The 26,353-nt window shown below is 35.0% G+C and overlaps 5 protein-coding genes across 8 annotated transcripts in view; 1 reads left to right on the forward strand and 4 right to left on the reverse strand.

Annotated features, from left to right (window-relative positions):
• Positions 1-9,750, reverse strand: part of LOC129790146 (cAMP-specific 3',5'-cyclic phosphodiesterase) — a 102,672-nt gene extending 92,922 nt beyond the window's left edge. For 2 of the 4 annotated variants that reach the window (XM_055827487.1, XM_055827485.1), the window contains exon 1: positions 9,298-9,750. The gene's annotated coding sequence lies outside the window, so the exon portion shown is untranslated. Of the gene's footprint in view, positions 1-8,969 lie in introns of all 4 variants that reach the window. The other 2 variants (XM_055827486.1, XM_055827484.1) reach the window with 1 other exon arrangement.
• Positions 1-26,353, reverse strand: part of LOC129790342 (clavesin-2-like) — an 891,203-nt gene that overhangs the window by 318,897 nt on the left and 545,953 nt on the right. The window lies entirely within an intron of this gene.
• LOC129791265 (uncharacterized protein K02A2.6-like) lies at positions 113-2,559 on the reverse strand. The gene is made up of 2 exons (XM_055829335.1): positions 265-2,559; positions 113-148 (listed from the first exon to the last, which is right to left on the reverse strand). Exons 1-2 carry the CDS (start codon positions 2,557-2,559, stop codon positions 113-115), a joined length of 2,331 nt encoding a protein of 776 aa, XP_055685310.1.
• Positions 12,212-17,078, forward strand: LOC129791266 (general odorant-binding protein 83a-like). The gene is made up of 3 exons (XM_055829336.1): positions 12,212-12,317; positions 16,043-16,167; positions 16,719-17,078. Exons 1-3 carry the CDS (start codon positions 12,212-12,214, stop codon positions 17,076-17,078), a joined length of 591 nt encoding a protein of 196 aa, XP_055685311.1.
• Positions 18,159-25,779, reverse strand: LOC129790300 (cystathionine gamma-lyase). Its single transcript, XM_055827751.1, has 6 exons — positions 25,375-25,779; positions 24,759-24,946; positions 20,799-21,173; positions 20,536-20,716; positions 18,967-19,294; positions 18,159-18,830 (listed from the first exon to the last, which is right to left on the reverse strand). Exons 2-6 carry the CDS (start codon positions 24,909-24,911, stop codon positions 18,680-18,682), a joined length of 1,188 nt encoding a protein of 395 aa, XP_055683726.1. The 5' UTR covers positions 24,912-24,946; positions 25,375-25,779; the 3' UTR covers positions 18,159-18,679.

Here is a 26,353-nt window from a genome sequence, read left to right on the forward strand (position 1 = left end):
CTCCCCACGAGATTCTTCTTCCTCCGCGAGTTTCAAGCTTTCTCTCACTGGAACTCTACTGAGTGCATCAGCATTTTGGTGTTTCTCTCCGGGCCTGTATTCTATTTCGTAATCATATGATGCCAACGTCAAGCACCATCTTGTCATCCTAGGGGACAATGTACTTTGAATGGGCTTCTTAGGATTGAAAACTCCCAACAATGGGCGATGATCAGTGTAAATTTTCACTTTTCTGCCACTAATATACTGGTGGAAATGTTTCACTGCGGTGATGATTGAAAGCGCCTCTTTGTCTATCTGTCCATATCTTCTCTGGGTGTCGTTCATCGTTCGTGAAAAATAGGCAATTGGCTTCTCTCCTTCTGGTGTCTCATGACCCAAGACTGCACCTACGCCGTAAGGTGAGCTATCACAACACAAGATCAGTGGTAGATCCATACGATAATGTATCAATACGGCCTCTGACCTTAGCTCTTTCTTCAACTCATCCATGGCTCGTTGATGTTCAACTTTCCACTTCCATTCGGCTCCATCATCCAGTAGCCGATGCAGACATTCTGCCACTGACGCCCTGTCTTTTATAAACCTCCCATAGAAGTTTATGATGCCCAGAAATGCTTTCAGCTCTGTCTTATTCTGAGGTGGTGGTGTCTGAACTATGTCCTTCACATGATCTCGTGTGGGATGAATTCCTTGATCATCGATTTTGTACCCCACAAACTCGAGTTCTTTGACACCAAACCGACACTTTTCCTTCTTTACCGTCAGATTTGCCTTCTGCAACTTCTGTAGGACCTTTTCAATCCTTTCACTGTGCTCCTTTTCATTCTGGGCCACCACAAGGATATCATCGAGATACACTTGCGTGCCCGGTATACCTGCCAACAACGTCTCCATAAACTTCTGGAAAATCCCTGGAGCAGCAGATATACCGAATGGCATTCTCTTCACTCGAAACAGGCCCTTGTGTGTGTTTATTGTGAGAATTTCTGCTGTCTTATCATCAACCAGCAATTGTTGGTAAGCCTGTGTCAAATCAATTTTAGAGAAAATCTTACCCGAAGCTCCTGCCAACAATTCATCTACTGTGGGTAGTGGGTATGCATTCGTCTTGGTAGCTGGATTTACAGTAGCCCTATAATCCCCACAAATCCTGATCGATCCATCTGGCTTTCGTACTGTGACAATTGGAGTAGCCCATTCAGAGAATTGCACTGGCTCCAGCACTCCTTGGCTAACAAGCCGGTCAATCTCTTCTTCAACCGCTTCTCGTCGAGCAAAAGGCACGGTTCGTTGCTTCAAAAACACCGGTTGGGTCCCCTCAATCAATTGAAGACTGACTTTCATCTCAGAGTGTGATCCCAATTCATCCCGGAAAACGCTTTGATACTTTTGCAACAACCCCTCTACTTTATTTTCCTCAATCGCATTAATCATTGGAATATGAATGAAAATTCCCAACGGTTGGAACCAATTTCGACCCAAAAGAGAGTTTCCGCCGGACTTGGTGATTATTAGTGGCAAATTTACAGTCTTATCCGCCAACTTCACAAGAACCACCGCTTGTCCTACAATCTCCACTCCTCTCTTTAGCCAAGTCTGCAATTTGAGATTTGAAGACTTCAACTTTGCTGGAACCTTGAGGGTCTTCCATTGATCCCAGCACATCACTGTGTTCGATGCGCCAGAGTCTATCTCCATGCAGATCTTCCGCCCTTCAATCTGCAATTCCACTTTATGGCCAGCCTTTCCAATCAGATTAATTGAGGCCAATTCCCCTTCAGTTGACTCTTCAGGTTCTTCCACGGCATTTACCTTCTTTTGCTTTGTCTCCTTGCTACGACAAGCTGCCGCACTGTGTCCAATCTTGCCACACTTCCGGCAATCCTTATCTTTGAACCAACAGTCAGCTGCATCATGCTTCTTCTTGCATCTATAACACGTCTTTTGAGAAATCTTGGCTACTACAGGTCCCTCATTTGCTGTAGGAACTTCCGCTTTCATTTCTTCAACACCTTTGGTCGCGGTTTCATCAGCGCGTGCCATCTCACATGCCGTCTTGTAGGTAAGCTTCTTCTCAGAGAGCAACTTCTTTCTCAATCCCTCGTTCAATATCCCACAAACAATACGATCGCGTAGCATATTCTCCAATTCCTGGAATTGGCAATGCTGACTGAGTTTGGAAATTTCGGCAATAAACTCAGATACGCTTTCTCCGGGCTTCTGAACTCTCTTCATAAAGTTGTATCTCTCCATAATTACATTCTTTTCTGGCCCATAATGCTCATTTATCACTGCGACCAATGCCTCGTAGGTTTTGTCCAGGATCTTCTTTGGCATCACAAGTCCTTTCAGAGTCTCGTAGACATCATCACCAATCTCCGTAAGCAAATATCCTCTCTTCTTGGAGTCCTTGGTGATATCATTCATCTCAAACCAAATCTCTAGCCTCTCACGGTAGCTTTCCCATGATCTCTTGGGGTCATATGGCCCCAAATTGGGCCCATCGCGGCTTTTGCGCTGGGTGGCCTTAACCTCATTGTTCTCCTCCGTCGCCATGTGTACCGTCTATTCTAGGTACCTGTAATTATATGTATTTATTAGAATCCCAGCCTCGTTGCCATGTGTACCGTCTATTCTAGGTACCTGTAATTATATGTATTTATTAGAATCCCAGCCTCGTTGCTCAGGAGCCCCAAAACACACGTCTGTACTTCACGATATATATTTCAAAAGTGACAAAATCCGTTACAACTATTTACACTGTAAAATACATGACTAGAATACACTACAAACCACTAACAAACGAACAATTACACTTTTCTTATGTACAATATGAAATTTATTTACATACCATACACCTTATTTTAGCTGTGTTTCTTTCAGACACAGCTTTTGTGTACCGAGCAAAATCGAAAGTCGTCAGATCGGGCTCAAACTTGGGATGAGCACGAATTAGGGTCCCCACATTCCAAAAAACGTATGCGCCAAAAAATTTTTTTTCCGGCCGGCCGTCCGTCCGTCCGGCCGGCCGGATTATAAACTTAAATTGCAAGAGAACCGTAATAGATAGAGACTTGCGGTAAAAGGCAAAGTTTAAATATCGACCTGAAGAAATCCGATTATGAGGTCAAATCCACCCCCCCACCCCCCCACCCCCCCGTCCGCCATTTTGAATAACCTCAAAATTTTGTTTTCGCTATATCTCAACCCCTGTAATAGCTAAAAATCTGAAATTTTTATATGTTGTAGGGGATATCAAGACCTTTCCAACGATACCTCATTTTCGAGAATCGGTCAAGCCGTTTAGTCAATATGGCCGCCACAATTTTTCATCAAAAATCGACCATAACTCGAAAACGGCTTGACCGATTTTGATCAACCCGGGCTCAAATGAAAGCTCTCAACAAACCCTACAACTCTTTAGAACATCCGAAGTTTCAAAAATGACCGCTAGGGGGCCAAAAATCAAAAACAAAATTTTCGATGAGTTTTCGATGAATATCTCGAAAACGCCATTATCGATTTGGTTCATTTTTTCATATATTGTAGCTGATTATATTATCTACCACCATGCCAAAAATGAAGAAAATCTATGTCGCCGTTCTCGAGATATAGCCTGCCAAAGTTAGCATGTCATATCTCGGGTTCTACAGGTCCGATTTTGATCAACTCAAGCGCAAATAAAAGGTTTCGTGAAGCCCTACAAATGTCTAGAACATCGCAACTTCGAGAAATGACCGCGAGAGGCGCTAAAGTCAAAATCAAAATTTTCGAAAATTTCGAACTCGAATATTTCGAAAATGCCATTATCGATTTACCTCATATTTTAATATGTTATAGTTGAGGTTAAGATCTTTCTAACGATAGCTCAAACTCGAAAATCTATGGAGCCGTTTCCGAGATATGGCGTTTTAAAGATTTTTTGGGGGAAAACTTTGCAACTTTTCCCGACTTTGCGCGTATTTAAATTAATTTACGCTCTAGTTTGCTCTCACAAAATTGGTACACTGAAAGAAACACAGCTCTCGTAAGCTTGGTCAGCTTACCAGTACATTTTTTCTGTAAAATGTATAAAATGGAAAAGTGTGGAAAAGAGTACAAATTTTCCGAGAAAAAACCACAGACAATTTTAAATTCGACGGTGAAAAGGTGCGAAGAATGAGTGAGAATCTGAGAGAGTTATTTCCGTTCTAGTAAATCTCAACACAACAAAAGGAGTTCATTCGGCTCATTCTTACCCGTGCATAGGGTTTTGTGGTGACTTTTAATTAAAATTAAAATCACTCCCGAATGCTTAATTTTCTGCTGGTGGTTGATTATTTCAGGCAAAATGCTAAAATGAGAGCAACACAGATAACAAACGACGAAAAGAGTAAGTGCGAACCCAACTTGCGTCACGGACAATTTATTCTAGTGCGAGTGCTATTTAAATGGAATAGATTGAAATTAATTTGGACACGCATGTGAGAATCATCCCACAGAAATTCTTCCATTTTTGCGCACATAGCATTGCAAAAGGTAGCTATTTTCTTATTAATTTCCTCCTCAATCTGCCAAACGCATCTCCATTCAACAAATCGTGCGTTTTATTGCCATGATATCACGCGTCTTACAGTAGTTGGCCTCCAATTGACACAAATATCTTGAATATTCAATTAAATATTGAAAAAAAATTGTCTATATAAATTTAATAATAATAAGAAAAAATTGAATTTTCGACAATAAAGAGATGTCAGGATGAGCGATAAAAAAATGTCACTGATTGTGAGAGATGGAAAAAAAGTTACTACTCAAAGAGAAAAAGAAATTCTGAATGATCAGTGAGACGAAGTTAAGTAACGACTTCATTCAATTTACATTTCAATGATCTCGTCTCGCGCGGGAAACGTTTATAATAAAAAAGAAAACGCGAAGACTTCAGAAAGGTTCCACACTCAACAAATCTTCTCTTGTGTGCTATACAATAAACAAACACAAAGATGATGTACATTAAACCGCATATAATTATATATAAATATACAATATAAAATTAATATCACAATTGTTTATATAACATTGAACTGACGTTCCCCAATATTTGAGTGATATTTAGCCGAAAATCGTTACAATTTCAATTACGAATATAGCAGAGAAGTAAATTGAATGAAACTAATACTGCGAGCTCATCGTAATTGAATATAGCTTTCGAGATTACTTGGTGCAAAAGTTTGTTTTGATTCTTCTTCTATACTAACATCTAATTGAGCAGATTGCTCACAGAACAGTATGAAGTGGTGACTGAAATAGTATCTCTATCAATCATCATACATAATGAATTTTTCTTCGTGCCGGAAATAAAATTTTCGGGAATTTTTTTACCTTTATTTGAACATGGAATTTTATATAATTTTAATTATATTTTTTTGATTAAAAAAATACATTTTTGAGGAAGCCTAAAATGGAAATTGTTGAAAAATTTAATTTAAAACTTTTCGAGAATTTACGTGCGTCATAACCTGGTCAACCCTTTAAAGAAAATTTATTACCTGGTAAAAAAATTATATATCTTCCTACTGTAGGTAGATAATGATAAATTGGTATTGGTTAAACAGGAATTCAAGATGACGTCAGCATTCAAAGTTATATCACATCTGTGATCATATAAAGTACACCACACGTAAGATGCAAGAATAATATTGAAGATCTGTCAAGTTTGCAAAATGATTTTATTTTAATCAAAGCAAAACAGACTAATTAAGATAAGAGAATGCTATCACATGATAAATTAACTCTTTTTGCCTTGTTTAACGTATAAAAAGCAACAAGAGTGTATGACACCTTTTGCCACAAAACAAACTTGTCAGCAGCCAGATGCATTCTATTCTATATCTCATTGATAGTGTCCCTTTTTGATTGAAATGCTTAGCACATGATTTACTTTAGTGTTGACTCATGGGATTGATGTGATGTGCGCTAACTCTCTGACTTATACGATGCTTGATGTTTTCAATTGAAACAAACATCAAAAATAGGCACTAGAGATATAAATTATGTTACCAACACAAGCGTAATATACGGTGCGAATAGAAAATCTTTTCAGCATTCAGTACAAAAATCATCAACAATCAACACATCTCCACACTTTTGGTTTAAATTTGTAATAGGATGTAGGTTGTGGGATTTTTTCACATGATTTTCTGAACATAGCATTTCAGTGTACTTAATTTTGCTAATTGCACTTGTAAAACACCCATTAGCAGCTGCGTCGTAATGTATATAATTCTGCACTTTCTTCCCTATCCCCTCTCGTTCCCCCCAGCTCGTGGTAATTGCGTCAAGTTGTCTCTGTACCGGAAACTTTTGTGGTATAATTTCGCGATTGAGGGGGTGCGTAGTATCCCGGAGGCAATAAAAAAAAGAAGAAAGAAAAAAAGAAGTTTTCACAAAGAAGGATAAAATAAATGAAAATTTATTAACAAGACACTCAGCTGCGCGTCTCTCATGGATTTAAATTTATTATCGAGAAGTGTAAGGAGAGAATCGTGGGCAATAACCAACAAAATAGATGAGGAGGTTTATAATTAAATCATATTGCGAGAATTTCTGCCACAATTTTTCCGTCTCATCCTCATCATCGTCCACTTCTGCTTTCCTTTTTATACGCGCCACGGGGAAATCATCATTCAAGTTGACTTTGAGGGCAAAAATTCTGTTATTTACAGGAGGAGCTGAGACACATAAATTAAATGTAAAATTTCTCAATATTTTTAGGATATACTCTCTCTCACTAACAAACACATATTATGTGGATATGTATGAAAAATTGTCTTTTAAATATTATTAATAATTTCTCACAAAATAAATTGCTTTTGAATGCTAGACGAAGAAAACCATTTGAAGTATGATCTATTTATAAGACATAGTCATTATATTCAGCTATTTTCGTTAAAGAGTCAAATTCTCTGCTATCAGATCAATTAATTAAGTTTAAGTTCATAAATACTGTCGTCGAGCAACTTATGTGGCATTAAAAGTATGAGTGCGTGATCCCCCATCTATACACTTTTATCATCAATGAGATATGATTTCAGAAGTAACTCCCTATCGATTAAAGTTACAATTTGTAGAATGATTTCCACCAAGGGGTTTGTCATTTAGCCCATTGCAATACATATTATATAAAATATTCCTCTTTATTAAAATCCTCCATAAAATATCTTCAAGGGGTATTTATCTGGCAAATATTTAGAAATTTTGGCAGAATAATTCATATTTATTCGAATATTTTGCAAGTTATGTATTTATGTTGTAACATGATAAATTTTGTTAATTAAATAGATTTTTTTTGATATTCTTGGAGTAGGTATATTTTATGCTTTTATCGAATTTTTTAACATTGAAATCGCATCTAAGATGCATTCTACAATCTACATAATTTTGAAGCATATTTCGTTAATTTTAATAGAGTTTCGTCTATTTGAATTGTATTTCGAATACTTCTTCTTCACTTCCATTAAATTTAGCACACTTTTATCATACAATAATTTTTATTTTATAACAACTTTGAAAATATTCTCTCCTCATTATTCCGAATATTTTCCACAAAATAAGAATATTTGAATATTTTTTTGTTCAAATAAACACCCCTTGAATATCAGAGAATTTTCTTTTCAAAATAATGCAGAATCTCAGAAATGATTCCATAGAGTAACATTTGCATAAGAACACGATTGAAAATTGTGAAATGTAAAATAATTTCATCATCACAAACCCACGAGAACGAAAAGTATGTGAAATAAGCTCAAATAGAAGAAAACCGAGAAAGTATTGTATGTGAAATTGGCGCGATAAGAAATTCCTTACAACTCTAAAATAAACATTTGCCAAACGAATATGCGTGAAGAAATGCGAAAAAGGCATGGGAGGGGGGTTCTTATGGGTGAGTGGAGGGTGGTGGGTAAATTGTGGGGCCTATATAGGCACTCTTTAAAAGTCTAGTTTTGCTTCCATCTCAATTTCGACAGACGCTGCTGCGTGTGGGGGTGGAATGTTGGGGGTGCAATGGGAAATACCCGGGTGAAATTGGTGGAAATATCTGAGGCAGAGATCGATAGACATCCAACAAGAAGAATTGTGTGATCTCTCGGATGGAAATGAGGAGAAAAGATTGAGCAGCAAATGGGTAGCAAGTGGAAATAGGGGGTGGCAGTATAGGGTACGGATTCATCGAAAGAGTAAAGAGGAAAATGAGACCAGTTATTTTCTTCAAATACTCCCTTTACAGAGGACCTTTTTGTCCTTTTTTTCTCGCAACTCACACACACACACACATACACCACTTCTCACGGCATACCACCCCATAGTAACCCCAAAAATACATCACACAGAGAACAAATCATGGCATTTAGTGCTGCGTGGATGATGGGTGTGAGTGGTGAGAGGATGAAAATTCCTCATACAATTTCCTCGAGATATGTATGGAAGATACACACCACCAGCCTATTCGTCCCCTAAGGGAGCATTGGGAGCAACCACATTTCAATGGGGGCCCCCGTGTTTCAAACTCCTGCCAGAAGGATGAAGAACAGCAGCACACATAGGCCTCGAGGGGGTGGAACACGCAAAAGTTTCACAATCATTCTCATACAATATATGTACGACTTTTGTGTGTGGCCTGGAAAATGTTCATGGCAATCCCGTGAAAATTTCTCTCCATAATTTTCCACCCAGAGAAAACTCATACACACACGCAGATGGAAATAGTGCGATAACATGATTCCAGTGTTGATGCATAGTGGAGATGGAGATATATTTTACATGGTTTATCGTTAAATCCCTAAAAGAGCACATGAGCGTTTGTGAGAAAATCACTTGTGAGTGAGAATTTTCCCATTCATTTGCCTATCGCTTATAGCAAATTCAATTGAATTGAAGGCAAAAAAGAGAGATAGGGAGAGATATGAAAATTGATGGAAAAAAAAACTCACACAAGGTGGAAAGTGACTTTTCTTTCCAGAATGCCACAAACGAAAATTCTCTTTCTGTTTAATTTCTTTTTTTTTCGATTAAATAAATTCTCGCTGATGTTGCCTCATCCAGATAAAATTTTCCCAGCGAGTTTTCTCCAAAAAAAAAGCAGCACACACACTCACAAGCAGCACATATAAGCTTATATTCCCGTCAATGGAAAATGCTGCTTTTCTGCTCTTTTCTTTCCACACGAACTTTTTTTTCCCGATTACATAAAATACATTTTATGTGTGTATAGTTTTTCCCTTTGTCAATAACATCACAGAAGAAGGATGGAAAATTCACCTTTTATCTCTCTCACTCTCACTACGGTCACAGATGTGGATGAAAATTTTATTTCACTGTGTAAATCACGATGAAAAATCTCACCCAAACTTTTCACACAACGAGAAAAAAGTGGCGTCGCGATTGGGCCACACTTGACTTTATTTATTCCCCCAATTGGTCGTACCCAATTTGGGGCAACCACGGAACTTGCCACTAAAGTTCGCGAAGAAATGGGTCCTTTTGACTTTTCCGCTGGGGCACACACTCGGTGGGCCGGAGCTTTTTCTGTTTGTCCTCTTGAATTTGCAGCACACACAGGAGAAGGGAAAAAAGCACTGGTGAGTGTTCCTTCCCGGCACACCAAACGACACAACAAAACACACCAAACTGAACACAGAGGCAGATTCTCTCGTCTCTCGCGTTTGTGAATGTTTTGCGGCGCGACGTCGATACCAAATCGACGAAACTCTGCGTATGGCGGAGTTCTCTCTCTCATCGGAAATTGTGCTGTGAGAGTACCTCATCTGGTGCTCCGAGTTGCCCAGCGATAGTGTTCGGCTCCAATCCCGAATACTCATGCGATAAGACTTGATAAGCTTTTAGTGGATAAGATTCTCGGCTAGGTCACTTGAAATTGTAAATGAGTTTGACTAAGCACCAATCCCCCAATACTACAGTACAGTGCATACTACAGGCACATTTCCAATACTACAGTGATACTGCAGATAACGTCAGAATTTTAATTAGATTTCATTCAAAGTTCCTCCTTAAACTGCTTCAATTTTATCTTCTTCGTCTCATAATTTGCACTAGATTGTTCGTTAATTGAAGCCATTTTGTCTACAAATGTAAATCGAAACATCGCTGTATCGATGTATCATCACTGATCTCTTTAAACTGCACTATGCTATCTATGATACATTGGTCAGAGATTGTGTACATATATATTTTTAAGATTACAGTGGTCTGAACTTTAATATTTAACTGCTTTATCTAGTAAATATTTACCCAATATGATCATTTAAAAATTAAGTTCTTCTTAAACCTAAGAAAAACAATTTAACGTGTAAAGCTCACGTACAATATCTGAGATTTAAAGTTCATCTCTGCGGCCTAAAACTGACTTCTACGCATACAAACTTAAATCCCCACAAATACCACCTCATCTATGGGAAAATTGGACGAAAAAGTGAACATCGGGGTCGGTGTGTATCGGAATTTGTGTCCCTCTCAACAGCGGCACATGCGATCAACTTTTCGATGGGGGCGCCGAGAAAAGCTCCCACATATTCTCACAAATGCGCGCGCATTGTGCACGAGGAAAACATAATATTCTCACCAAATTCACCGATAAGAGAGCATATAGGGAGAGAGCAGAAAAAAATAAAGAGAGGATCCTACCAGGCAACAAAATGTTTATCAGTCGTACACCCATTTTGCCAATAAACCATGCCATCATATATTGCCTCCTTCCAGCCACAATGACGACTGTCGAGCACTTCCAAAAGCTCGTGCGCACCACGACAGTGTGGAACCCTAAATAAGCGGACAGCCTGTGAGATGGTGAAGGATATATAAGTCCCAGATGAGAAACAAAATCATCAACGTCATGGCACTTGCTCTCACCATTTCCCTCAACTCTCATGGTGAACCCTTTAGCTCCCCAGGGGAGTCTCAAAAGGAAGAAAATAAAAGAAGAGAGAGTGATATTTAAAAGAATTCCCTTTGCTACTCTTCCTTTCGGACGTACACACACAGGAAGTGAGTGAAAAGATCCGCTGTGAGATGCCCTGGGATGCCTTTTGCCGTTGAGTGGGTGATAAATGCTCACACCATTTTTTTTTTTCTTCTTCGTGTCTTGTCTACGTCAGAAGCTCTCTGGAGAAAACTAAATTACTGCTGTGGAATTTTCACACAACACCACATACATAGTGATACAATAGAGTAATTCATAAAAGCACATGGTATAGCAACAGAGGATTTCTGGACTACCTTCAATGTAGCTTGGTGTTTGAAGTATCTCATAAAAGGATGGGTTTCGTTTTATGGGAAATTGCGTTTATATAGCATGCTGTTGATGCATTTCAGTATATACATAAGAGGTGGAGAAAACCGACGTTTCCTACTGTGAATATGATAAACCGAGACTCGGTAATCGATTCACCATGGGCTTTAAAGTTGATTAATTCGGTTTGTTGCCGTAATCACAAGCTAGCTAAAGGTCAGTAACATAACCGAGTTTGTTGTTTAATCAGTAACCTATATTCCATTTAAATATTCATGGAAATTACATTAAAGATATTCATTGGATTTAGGAATGGTTCTACAGAGATCCACTTTAATGTTAAAGGCTGTTTTCTTGCAAGACAACTTCAAAGACTTCAAATGAGTATTCAATTCTCAGGAAAAATATAAATTTATTCAAACACTTTTCATTTCCATTTCCCTTTTCCCATCTTGATTGAGAGCGTTCGTTATCTTAACGTACATCTCCTGAAGATCTTAACACTTAAGTACATACACATAACTAATTTAGGGGTTTATTAATTGCCACACTAAACCACTTCTATTGAATTTATTGAAGTGCATTGCATAGAATTCTACATATGTATGTAATGTAGGATTATAGGAAAAAATGTTGTAGCCGTTGGAGTGGTTGAAAATGCTTACGGATTCCGCCATTTGCAGCTCAATTGGCTCTCATCATTCATCTTCAGTCGTGACAGAACAATGAGGACTCAATTATCGATTTTAAGGGAGACCTCGGTGTGGCGAGGCCCCACACCCACCCACCCCAGGGGTTGACCAAGCACACCGAAAGCCTCTCACAAAAGCACCATATAAAGAGTTAACTTTCATATCAACGTGGGGAAATCTATAGCAGTGGCATTGTATTCTGAGTGCGGAGCAACAACAAGTGTGTGCCGGTGGAATGATGATGGCACAAAGCGTCCAGGAGGGATTTTCGGCAAGGGGTCAGGAACTAGTTGATTTATTGCTGTGTTTCGCGCACTTAACTATTGCGTCACTGCCACTGGGTTGATTAAGTAAAGCATAGAATGAACACAACAACGGGTAGCCACACATATACTCTCTTTTAATCAAATTTATTTCTCATATAAATTGGACTTTGTTCTAAGACAATTTATTGCATTACATACATAATGTAATGGAAGTTTATTACATATGTAGGTAATTATTATATATTTTTATTAAATATTCCAATTTATTTCAACTTTTGCGACATTTACTAAATAAATTATTTGTTAATGATTTATGCTAATTAATTTCCAAGAGGCTTAAAAAGTCATTTGAATATCTATATAGGTACATAGCAGCATAAGTTCACTATTATGTAAATAAAAGGCAGCATTCATTAAATAAATCGATGACTTTATAAGCCGGATCTCATGGGATCGATTCTAGTACATACATTCATATTGGCTTGGACATTTTCCATGTAGGTAATTTCGTAGATTACAATCTCCCTGAGGCCTTAGGAAATACACCGCATATTGCACCGTAACAAAGGGAACATCAACACAACTTCCTTACTACCTAGGGATACCTCTCTGAGCTGAAATATATTCTCAATAGAGGCAGCTGCTGACCAATAATTCCCTTTCAGGACAGAGCCAAAATCAATCAAATTATCCGAATACAACATTTGGAGCCTTCTCATATCGTAGAATCACTAGAAAATGGATACAAAAATTTAATTCAGATTAACTTAAAAAAATACTCAAAGACTTATCTCTATTTTCCATTTAAAGGTGATACACTGGATCATGGTAAAGAAAAGAATTTCATCCATCTGCCTCCACAATAAGCAATAAGAAAAACTAAATCCTATTATGGAAATGCTTGACCATTCGTATGTCAGCAAACAAAATAAAAGAACTTATTTTGAGTATTAACTGTCCCCGTCGTATAAAACTGAATTGTCTATAGTTCCTCTTTATTGAGCTGTGTTGTCTCTTGCGCACATTTGGCCTTTGCAATTGTTTTCTTGGCTTTTATACTCCCTCACCCACCAATAAATTGCCCTCAATCGTTCTTTATTCGCCGCCTGACACTTTGGCATCGTGTTTTGCATGATGTTTGCTCAGTGTGAGAAAGTAGTTCACAGTTTGCGTCATTGCATCTCTAAAAACCACCCCATAAATTCCACCAACTCCCACTCGCACAGCGTACCATCCTATTTTGCAAAATATTTTCGCCTAACTTATGCATAAATCGGAGGCTTAATATGTTGTTCACAAATTATGTATTACTTAATTGACTCACATGAGAGAATTCTTAATAATCTCTAAAATTATGTTTTTTTTTTAATAAAAAAATATGAAGTGGGTGGAAAATTATTAATTTAGTCCGGAAAAAATGTTTGTGAATGTGCTCTAAAGAATAATTGGAATTTTTTCACGAGCTTTCAACAATTTTAAATTACACATTCACATTTTTCTCTATTCCTGCTATATATATAGTGTCCATATTTGAATGAAAATTGCAAAATTAGTTACATAAATTCAAATTAAATGTCCATTTATGTACAATTTTTTCCGCGCAATTTATGAAAATAAATGAATTAATTTAAAATCATTTTTTCCACAAATAGCTGTTATAAAAATATATATTTAAAAAAAAATTAAAATAATAAAAACTATATAGAGATTGAAAGTACTTGTACAGAATAACAATTTACAAAATAAATATTTTCATTCATACATTCATTCAATTTTAGTGCAGTTTAATTGCAACTTTAGTGATTCTGCAAATTTGGACGTATACTACATATTTGTATTTTGCATGTACAACAATTTGTAGGTATTTTTCATCGGAAACTGCTGAAATAGTCAATCTCGAGATTATTGTCGTTATAGTCACAGAATCATCACGACTGTAGGAAATAAGACAGACAGCACACGATTTCTCAAATGAATTCTTGCGCAATTCATTGATTGGTGACTTCCTCTAATATATAGTTGAAAATATATATATATAGATTACAGTCATGCCAAAAGAAGCTGTGAAGTGTAGAAGAGCTTCAATTAGAAATGCAATTGTGGGTGGAATTTTGTGTAGAGTAAATAAATCATAATTATCCTTTTTTTTAAGAAAAATCTCATACAACTAAAGAAAATTTTTAGGTTTATTAAATGAAGCTTCTCTGTGAGCTCCTTATTCTTGTTTTCTCCTTCACTTCACTCGTGTATTTAATTTGCATTTGGTAAATTACATCAAGTTAACTTCTTTCACACATTTTAAAATAAAATTTTATCAAGAAATTCACCAAATTTTACCAATTTGATTACTCTAAGAAAGCGAATCGTCAATGAGGAAAAAAAAACGTTGAGAAATCCATCTCCTCTGTACATTCCTTCCTTCTTATCCCAACCATTACACGTTTGGTTCAAGGAGACATGACAACGACAACAGAAGCCGCGTTGGGTCTCATTTCGATTTTGACGGAAATTCGATTTGAGTCAGCTATATAGAGAAAAAATCACATTACCAAAAGCTTATTGTAACCATTTCCCTGATATACACCCTTTCTCAAGTTTCCCATTTCTTCCTTTTCTTCACATTGAAGGCATTTTGGGTAATATTTTTCAGGAAGCCTCCCCCGCATCTCATCGTCTCCAACCAACACGTAAATGTTTGTACGGGAATTGTATGTTCTTCAGTACAAGAAATTGATATTCCCAAAAAAAATATTGAGCTCCCCCTTCAAAGTATTTATTTGTGGAAAAAAAGGTAGATATATTTTCCATTGAAAATCTTTACTCTCTGACACATTTCAAAGTTTACCTTCCTCTTGGTAAGGTTCGGGATCATTGTGTCTTGTTATGTATATACTGTATGTGTATGTATAAGTATATATAGTGAAGGCTTATCACCTCTCTCATTGCATAGAATTCCCATTACGATTCGCAAAGCTTTTATTCATTTTACCCTGTACTGTACACATACCCTATTTTATACCCCATTCAGGTTCCAATCCTTTTCTCCCATGGGGCACTTTGTGGTTTTATTTGTCAACCACGTTTTAATAAATAAATCAGGAGCACTTTCAAATTATTCATTGATGTATATATATGTTTTGCCGGAAATGATGAACTTTCATTGAATTCTCCCAAAGTATAAATTGCAAAGCTGTAACAATTTATCAAATTGCATTCAAAGCCCTTTAATTGGATAGTGGGACATGTAAAATCAAATAAATATCAATTAATTGAATAACTATCAAATTATATTTCAATAATGCATCAAATCACAGCTCTTGATGATTTTATCAGTGATTATATGAATTTAAAATTTTCATACAATGTTATGAAATTTTAGAGGACAATGGACTAAAATTGACTCTGTTGATTTCTTTCTAAAAAAAATCTCCTTACTGCGCAGGAAAGATTTCATTGTTTTATAATACACAGAAATTATTAGTTAATTGATATTCTTTTAAATTACATCAGATTTATTATGTTTTAATGCCCTTGATCTTGAACTAATATAAAAGAATTCTATTTTTAAACAAGACATAAAGTTCTTATCATAAGATCAGATTTGGAACACCAATTTTCAGCAGAAATTATAAGAAATAATATATGATAATGCAATTCCGCTAAATACATGCATTTAATAAACAGTTAGGTAAAAGGTCTATCATTTTCATAATTCTGTTTAGTCACACTCATCATTTATTTGAATAGCTGCCGTCACATTTTCTTATAAAAAGAAAAAGAATAAATTGAAAATTCTTCAGTTTTATTTAGAAAAGTAATTCAAGAAGATCTAACAATGAGATTCATTTTAAATTTTTGTATATTTTCCGTTTTATTTTTTATTAATTTGGAAGCAAGACCCCAAACTCCACGGAGGGATGAAAGTGTAAGAAATATGATGCTAAATTATTGATTTTGATATTGAAATATGTTTGCATAAACATATGGAAGTGTTCAAAAACGTGCGGAGATTTTATGTTTCTTTGTGTATTTTGAAGGATTTTGAAAATTCGATGGATTTATAGCTCTAAATCCTTTTGTGGATGAGCTATAAAAGCATAAACGTGTATTTAGAGAGAGTACGTGTTTCTTGTGTCTTGGGATTTGAGAGATTTTTAATAAAATATTGCCAAGAGTTGTTTAAAATATCCTTACAATGTGCAGTGATTTAGAAAATTGAGTTGATTTTCCGAAGAATTTAATTTATTTCCACAAGGAGTGCAGTTCAATAAAATTCCCAGGAAACTGTGAAATATGCTTTCTGTATAATTTTAAGAATTTCAAGCTAACTAAACGTAATAAATCATTAAAATAATTCACATGACTGATTGAACTCGATTTCTATTTAATCATTATACAAAATTAATGAAACTTTTTTTTCTTCTATGAGTTTTTCTTATTGAATTTTCATCGTTATGCTATATTTCATTTTTGCAGTACCCCCCAAGAGATATTTTAGCGGAATACCGTCCAATACGGGAGCAATGTATGGCCGATACAGGAGCAACTGAAAAAATTATCCAAGAATTCAGTGATGGTGATCATTTGTCTCCAGTCGAGGATGAAGCTCTCAAGTGCTACATGAATTGCTTATTTCACAAAATTCAAGTAGTCGACGACACGGGGCATGTTCACTTTGAAAAGCTCCGTCTAAAGGTACCGGATGACCTCAAAGATGTTGGCCACAATATGATTGCGCAATGTGAAAATCCTGTTGGGGCTAATTTATGTGAGAAAGCTTACTGGCTGCATACATGCTTTAAGCGAGTTGATCCAGTTCACTACTTCCTCGTTTGATCGTTTAAGAAATATGAATAATCGACAATATGGCAACGGAAATATGCTGAAAAACTCTATCTTAATTCTACAACAAATGACACAAGAATAAAATTATATTAAAGCGATAAATATAAATTATGAGCAAGCAAAAAATTGGAGTTTTTAAAGGACTAAGAATTGGTGGGCATTGATTTGAGAAATTCTTTAATTTATTTAAATATAAAAATACATATATTCTTAACAAAAAATTAAACAAAATGATGAAAAATATTATAAAAGAAAATATTTAAAAACCCGTTAAATATCAAAGAAGCGAATAAAATTTTCAAATTCGTCTCACGCCCTAATTTATACTATAGCTGAGAATTCATATTGAAGACATTTTAACGATAACTCAAATTCTCTAATTTGCTTCACCCAAGGATTGCATCCAAAATTCCCAAAATTCTAAAAATTCACATTCCTCTTTTGAGAATCTTAAAAGACCACAAAATTTATCTTTCGAAATCCTTGACGAAATAATTTCTAAAATATTGCGTTCCATATTTAGAAAGCAAACTTTGTCTTTTACCAAATTAATTCATATTGAGAGGATTAATTTCTGCACTATAACTTCTTCAAACTATTTACATACATAACTTATGTGTATGCAAGTTATGTACATAATGTATATAGAATAAAGAAACAATAACTCCAGAACTTACCTAGAAATAACGTTGTGGAGCATAGACTATATAGATTGTTAGTTTCATTGAATGAAAACAAGTTTATAGTTCGGTATTCATCAAAATATAATGTCCTTTGATATTGCTCCTCCATTCCTCTCCGTCATCCAGATATCCTGTTGAGCTAACAAGCGGAATGTCACACACAACACCGAGTGAAAATTGAAAAGTTCACCGCATCTGGAAATCTGCTGCTGGATATAACAACAGGTGGAAAATATTATTCTATTTTCTCGGGACATGGAACATTGCTGTATGGTGTGTATTTAGCAACTGTTTAGTCTCAATGGGCTACTCATGCAAATACAGTGGACCTATAAAAACAAACAAGAACCGCATGAAACAATAGGGATGGGGTCATTGCCAAAAGCACTTTTAGTTAAATAGAAAAATAGATTGTATATTTCAAATTCATTTGAATTATTTTGAATTAATTCCATTGAACACTGGCGTGCCAAACATTTTCCATTTGTAATTATTGTGGAATTAAATTTAAATAAAGAACAGTTTTTGTATATTTTTCCTTTTCTCCCTTTTGCATTCGGGGAATTTTGTACAATTTTTCTTTTCTGCATTTCTTTTATGCTTCACAGGATTTTCAATGTTTCTCTTTAACAAAAGTATGATCATTTAGGCTAACTTTAGAAAATTATTCTCAACAAAATGTCCTTTCAGGTATATAAATGAAATTTTCTCACATCCAATTGCTCAACATTATATGGACAATTCTAAATTTAATATGAAATTATTGTGTTTAATTGAATTTTGTATTGTTAAATTGTGTAATTTGGTGCAAATCCATCTCCCCTAATTGTTTCTTGCATTCCTCCATGCACTTAATCGAAAATGTGTCATGTGCATGAAATGTGAGAACATTGCTCATATTGTGCCACTTCATTTTGCAGCGGATGCTTTCAGAGCCTGATCCAAGTCCTCAATGAGATCCTCAACATTCTCCAATCCTACAGATAATCGAATTAAACTATCACTTATCCCAAGCTTTTTCCTCTGCTCTTCTGGAACTGAAGCATGCGTCATGATTGATCTGAAATATAAAAAGAAAAAAAATTAAATATCTTTAATTAAGAAGAAAATTTGAATAAAATAGCGAATAATGTGATGACTCCTTGTAACATCCTAATGATGTATGTGAATTATGCGAGGAGAAACATTTAACTTACGGCAATTCTGCGAGACTTTCATAGCCCCCGAGACTCTCAGCCAATGTGAAAACTTTGAGATTCTTGAAGAAAGTTTTGGCCTCTTCCAGTCCACCTTTGATGTAGAAGGACATAATGCCACTATGCCCATAGCACTGGCGCAGGGCTAATTTATGCTGCGGATGACTTGGTAGTCCAGGATGCAAAACTTTCACAACATATGGACTCTTCTCCAAGTGCTGTGCAACTTTGAGGGAGCTCTTGTGGTGTTGCTCCATTCTAAGTGCAAGAGTTTTGAGGCTTCTATTCACTTGAAAACAATCAAAAGGCGATGGCACAATTCCCATTGCTGAATTCATTCCATATGTACAGTGTGTTGAGTGTCATCCACAGGCACGAGCGAGGGTGTTGAAAAGGAAGAAAAAAAAAATATGGTGTTACATTTTCCAATTGCTTTCCTTTTATGCTCTCTCAACTCCCTTCCAAATGGGAAATGCAATTTAAAATCTTCAACTATTGTATTTTGGAGGATGCACAAATAAATTGCTTTGCCGACCGATAAAGAGGCCATGATAAAATATTTTCCCAACCATGTACATGAACTTTAAATTTATATCAGGGTACCATGGAAATGGATTTACCTAAATTGAATCCCACCTCACAGTTCAATCAATCTTCTCTGTAGATACGTAAATGGGATATATTAAACTTTCTCTCAATTCACCACAAAAGCACACAAAGAGAGAAAATCCATATTCCTCCTTTGAGAAAGTTGAAATATCCTCTTCTTTGGTGCATTCATCTTTGTATTCCCAAGTCAGGGTGTACACAGAGAGGCAAATCCACTCCGTACAACCATTCTTCCCATGTTTGATTATTATTAAAGCATTTTATATCATCCACTTGAAAATTCTTTCTTTTCCTTTCTTGTGTCATCACAGAGACAGACCAAGATATTGTCTGTGCGCCTCTCTGTAATCTCCCAAGTGGCTCAATAAACTGAAATTTCCCATATTTTTTTTTGGCATGTCACTCCTTGTGATAAGTAAATTAAATTGCTCAGCTATAAAAATTTATTTTTATGATGAAAAATATTATTTTCAAAAAAAAAAGTCTTATCACTGCAAAAATGCCCAATATTTTAACAAAGATTAGATTTTGATAAAATTAGCAGCTCTGTGTTTGAACTTTAGAAGCCATCTTCAACTTTATGGGGATAATTAAAAATTTTTACAACAAATAAACTTATTTTATTTGTTCTAAAAAAATAATTAAAGACGTCTTTGATAAGGAATTTTTAATTAGCAAATAACAATGAGAATTCAAAAATAAATAACAAATTGTTATAAAGGTCGCGCTCTGAGTTTTAAAAATTATTCCGAGAGCATGAAAGCTTATTAAAAGTTAAGAAAATATTTTTCTCCTTTTTGCAGTTCAATTTGAAATAAAAATGACAAAGACCCTCTCTCAGATCTTCAATTAATCTTAACGTATAAATTTAAAAAAGGCCCATAAATCAATTGTGCATCAAAATACCCAAAAGATCTTAAAAAAAAACAATCAAAACTATTATTGAAAAATAATAATTACAATTTTGCAAGTAGCGCAATCTCTGATGGATGTTATCATCACTTGTAATTGCAGCACCCATTATAACGTCTGAATGTCCATTGAGGTATTTAGTAACAGAGTACATGACAACATCAGCACCCAATTCTAGGGGCCTCTGGAAGTAGGGCGACAAGAATGTGTTGTCCACTACAACGATAATCTATATGTGGGAGAGAAGGATTTGAGATTATGTTTAAATTTAATCACTCAAAACAAGACTCAAAGCATAATTGCAAACTTACCCCAGGTGTTTTGTGCACCAACTTGCAAATTGCTTCAATATCCACAACCTTCATACTTGGGTTTGTGGGTGTCTCCAGCCATACCATCTTTGTGTTGGGTTTTATTGCCTTTGCCACAACTTGAGCATCAGTTGCATCCACAAATTCCGCTTCAATATTCATACGATTAGCCACGGTGCGCAAGAAGCGACTTGTACCCCCATAGAGGTCATCTGTAACCACTAAGTGATCACCAGCATTGAGTAGGGAGACTATGGTTGTTGTGGCACCGAGTCCTGAGGCAAATGTGAGGCAGTACTTTCCATCATCCAGTGCAGCCAGGCACTTTTCGAGCATATTTCTCGTTGGATTTCCACTGCGGCCGTACACAAAGCCCTAAAAAATGCATTAAAAATCATTTAAAATCATTAAAAGTTCTTCCTTTTTCTTTTTTTTTTTCATTTCTAGAACCCAAAATCTCATATTACTGCCCCTCATTCAGCTGCAGGGAATGAAAATGCGAAGAAAGAAAATAAACCAGACAGATGAATGAAAATTAAGAAATAAGGTCATGATCATTCACTAAAAATATACTCGCAGCAGCATAGAAGATCAAAAGAAATTGACATTGTACTCCTTTACAAGAGTTCAATCAGTTTATGCTTTTGGGTTCACCAACATCGTCCATCATCAATTAATTTCAATTTATTACCATCCGTTTGATTAACATAAAAAAAATTGTTAATTGCCTTTGATGATTTTTGCAAATTTTGCCGAAATAAGAACACGCAATGGGATGAAAAAGCTTAATTTTTCACGAAAAAAAACTATTACGGCGTTTTTCTAATTAACGAAAAAATCTCCAAAGAATTGTAAGAAAACAAGCTTAAGAAAATAGACGAAAAAGAAGAGTTTTGACAGAATTTAAAAAAAAAAGTATTTTTATCCGTTTAAATTAATTTTTGCACTGAAACTCCTCCTTTAAGTTTAGACATACGATGTAGCCAATTAAAACATTTTATCGAGAATTTATTGAGTTAAGAATAAAATAAAATAACTAGGTATTGTTCTTCTTGATTAATCAATAATATTTTTTTCTCTTTCTTTTACCATCAAATTTCTTATCAAACTCAACCTCAGACCTCCCCTTTCCGCTTTACATTAAAATTAACAAAGAAAAGTAACAAAACAATCTGATTAGTGCCACGAGTTGACGTCACTTATTAACGAGAAAAATATTAATTAAAAATTCCCCGTTCAAAATGCGATAATTTCTTCTTTTTTATGTTTTTAATCTATACGCAGTTTCCAAAAATCCACCCAATAATAACCCATATTATGTACATATATAATTCAGATTGATTAAAAGCTCAGCTCAAGCCGGTTTCATCTTTGACTCCTCATTTAACCTCTCACCATGAGTTTAGCTGATAAGGCGATAAACAAACGTGACAAAGCACTAAAATATATACAAAAAAAAATTGAAGATAGTAAATGAAGAAAAACATCTTACATGGCATAACAACGTAAAAATAACTTTGTGCCCAAACCGACAACAATTAAATTAATATTTTTGCAATATAAGAGAAATTCAATCTTCATACATGGAATTTTGTGGCTTCAGCACGCCGTTGAATCATATTTCAGACAAAAGAAGAATTTTTAAACAAAACAAATAAAATAGGTAGGATACTTTGTTGGTGTAATACCATTGGAAAATTGCACGAGTTCATTTCCATCTAACCCGCTTTTATCGTCTCCGTGTGTGACACATGATTTTGTGACTTCATTCATTTCTTATTCTGACACGTTTATCTATCGCAAAACGTTCCTAATCGATCGTCACCTTTCAATTGCTTTTATCAATCTTGCGATTGATATCGCAAAATATACTTCCATAAATTTTCCATCCCCCTCGGGCTCCCGGGCGGCAACATTACAATTAACATTTTCCACACTCTTCCAAATGCGATAAAATCATACACAAGAGATAATAATTCTCACTGTGATGGGTGTTATTGCCACTGTGATATGGGACATTGTACAATTTTCTGCCATATAGACAAAAGAAAATATAATACCTACATATTAAATGCAAATGAATTGTGTATTTCGAAAAGGGTTTTACACTTTTTAAACCGAATTTTGTAATTAAGGACAAAGTCTTAAGGATTTTTAAAGAACCTTTTAGAAGCTTTCTGGATCTGAGAAAAATTATAAGGAACTTTTAAATCGTTTTTTAATTTAAAAAAAAAAAAACACCACGTTTAACAATTTTTTTTAAGGATCTTATTCAAACCTATGGGTAAGAAAAGAACCTCGTACGACGAAACAATGTAGACAACATTTAGATAATCAAAAAGAACAAAAAAATGTCAATTTCCTTTATCTGAAATAACATAGAAAAAGAATCACAGCTAAAAGCCGGCAAATAATTTCCAAAAAATACTAGGGGAGGGCGGGGCTAATAAAGTCACTTAAGGGTTTGGAAAAAGCTTAAAATATTATATTTCCTAGCTAGATAGAACAAAATGATCTGAGAAAGAGCTGCAGGGCAAAAAATGTCCAAAAGAAATGAGCTATACATTTCGCTTTAACTATTTGGGAAATATGATATTTTGAGCTTTTTCTAAACCCTTAAGTGACTTTTTTAACCCCGCTCTCCCCTAAATATGCCCGGCCATTGCTCATTTAATCCCTTTTTTAATGTTTTAAAACATTCGCGACAATTTTTCGCAGCGACAAATCACATAAATATTTCATCAAGCATAAAGAACATTTTAATTTTTTCTTTTATGTTGTAAAATTATGTTAAATCAACGTTATAACTTTTTTAAACAATGCAATTCAAATAATGGAGAATGATAAAATAAACAAAACCCCATGTACTGTATGTACTGCATAAGCACACCGTCTGGAAGTTAATTTAATTTCCTGTTGCACAAATATTTTTTTTCTTTCTTTCTCGACACATTAATTTAATTTTTTTCTGCGCTCATATTTATTTTTTTCATTTAATTTTAAAAAAAAATTGTTGTACGTGCACAGCACATGTCGCTTTAAAAAATATTATACAACGTGCTTTTTTTTTAAATGAACTAATTGATCTACTTGTCTTAATCATCTAATTAATTACACATCCTAATTAAAAATTAATCAACGATTAAATGTTTCGTCATAATATTACAAAGCATAAATTTCAAGAAATTGAAAGTCATTCCTAGGTGATATTTTTTTCTATGAAAAAAAGAGCATCACCATGTGCAGGCGCATAATCATATTTCATATTTTGCCATAATGCTAATTTTAGCCAAATACTAACAGAGAAAAGCGATAAGAGGCATCGATTTTTTTATTCACTTCACCCCATTAATCATATTGGAAAGATTTCTAAGTCAGATTTTGTGGCAATACTGTGGATTAAGAGCTTTTGCACGCCAGGAATGTTTCTCGTACCCTACATTTCATCAAATGTGTTGTCCCAGCACCTGATAAGGTGTGTGATGGGATATTCCCATATCATATGCTTGCCACACTTTACGTCATATCTTTAGTATAATAAAATTAGTTTCTTGGCTATATTTTGATTTTTTTTTTTACCATAAATTGATTTTCATTCATAAAAAGTAGAAAACAAAAAAAAAAGTAATGCTAATTAGGAGGTGTTGATTTAATAAAAAGAAAAGGTCAGCAACACTTTTTTGTTATCATTTTTTTTCTTCTATTTTATACATTATGCTTTTAATAAAAATGGAAGGAAAGCTGAATGAGTATATATAGTACATGTAGGTGGAAAGGAACGCATAGAAAAAAAATCTGCAAGTCATCAATTTGTATTTGTGGCACAAGCCAAAAAGAAGAATAAATAAAAATGAGTCATTGCCATCGAGTTCACAATTTCCCTATGTCATGTCTGTTGAGTAGTATCGCGGAGAACTATATGGATGGATATGTTGATGTGAGCTTTAATTGATTCCTTACCTTATGATTATCCAAATCGTACTGCTTGAAAGTGGTGCTCATTGTAATTGGCGGGATCACAGGATTCCCACTCCATTGCTCGGGTTCCTGCCCAGCATGGATGGCTTTTGTGGCGAACCCCTTTGGTTGCTTCTTGAACTGTACCTCACTCATCTTCTCTCTTTTCTTCTTCTTGAGACTGTGATGAATTAAATTTAATTTTTAGTTTCTTGTAATTAAAATTCAAACGACTTTTATTTTAAATTATTTTATCCAATTTCCGTTAACTTTAAAGCACAAAAAATAATTTATTGAGAACAAAGCTTCACTATACTATATAATAGGTATCTAACATTTTAAAAAAATCGATTTTTTCTAAAATCTTCTGGATTACACTGGTTTTTTTTTTTAATAAACATCTCGTACGAAAAAAGAACGCAATTTTCTTTTATTTCCCTGATAAAACCAAAAATATTTTTGAAACTTTACTGCCAAATAAAAAATATATAATTGCGATAAAAAATTATTTGTCTGGAAAATTGCTCTTTGTTAATTTCCCAACGGTAAACTTTGGTTAACACTTGACAAGCCACAGAGCAATTATTTTATTGGAAGTTTTCTTAGAAATTGTACTCACCTTTCAACCTTTATTGCCTTAATTAAATTTCAATTGCTCTCCTTTTTCTTCTCCAAATTTTTCACGCCGCGAGAAATTAAATTCCAATGGACGCTTTTCCACTAAATTTAACACAGAGCGTGAGAAAAAAGTCAGAGATTATGTAAAATTACGACGATTTTGACCACGAAAATTTTATTACAGCCTCTTCGGTACACTTTTTGATCGCGCGCAAGATCAGAAAAGTCACTAATCTTGTCTCCTTTTTTTTTATTTTAAACGTTAGAAAAATGAAAATTTTCTACCGGTTCTAGGCACACAGTTAGGGGTATTTGGGGAAATATAGGTATATATACTTGGTGGACAAGCAGCGTGGCAATAGCCAAAGTATTCCGCACTGCTTTACACTTTACAAGTCACTGGAATATCGATCGAGTTTTGCGAATATTTTATACGGATGCTCACGCGACCCATGTGATTTTCTTTCTCACTCTACGTGCACGCATACATACAATCCACCCATGTGGAGTCGTGTGAAATCCCGCCACTATCGCGCATCAAGCCAGCTGGCTCCCAAAGCATTTTCCTGGGCCACCCGAAACGAATATACCGCTAATTGCGTGCGTATGGATGCAAAAGTTCTCATTGTAGTAATAAACTTGTTTTCAATCACGTCGCGTTTTTGAGCACAGCTATCGGTAAGTTTATCAATTCGGAGAACTGAATCATGGCGGTTTTGAAGATTTTTTCCAGCTTTTTCGGAAATTATCAAAAATAGTTTAAAAAAGTTCATATAATAGTTTTAGGAGATTAAAAGTTGACTCATTGTTGTAAATGTAATCATAACTAATTTAAATCCATTATTTTACATAATTGTGTGTAACGGATTTTATTAAATTAATTAAAAATACGTAACCTAATATATCTTTTTCTTACAAAGTGCGTCTGCCGCCGTCTTCAGAAACCGAGAAAACGGCAGAAAGTTTACTAATCAAGGTTT

Source organism: Lutzomyia longipalpis, chromosome 2 (genome assembly GCF_024334085.1).
Source record: "Lutzomyia longipalpis isolate SR_M1_2022 chromosome 2, ASM2433408v1".
Lineage (NCBI taxonomy): Eukaryota > Metazoa > Arthropoda > Insecta > Diptera > Psychodidae > Lutzomyia > Lutzomyia longipalpis.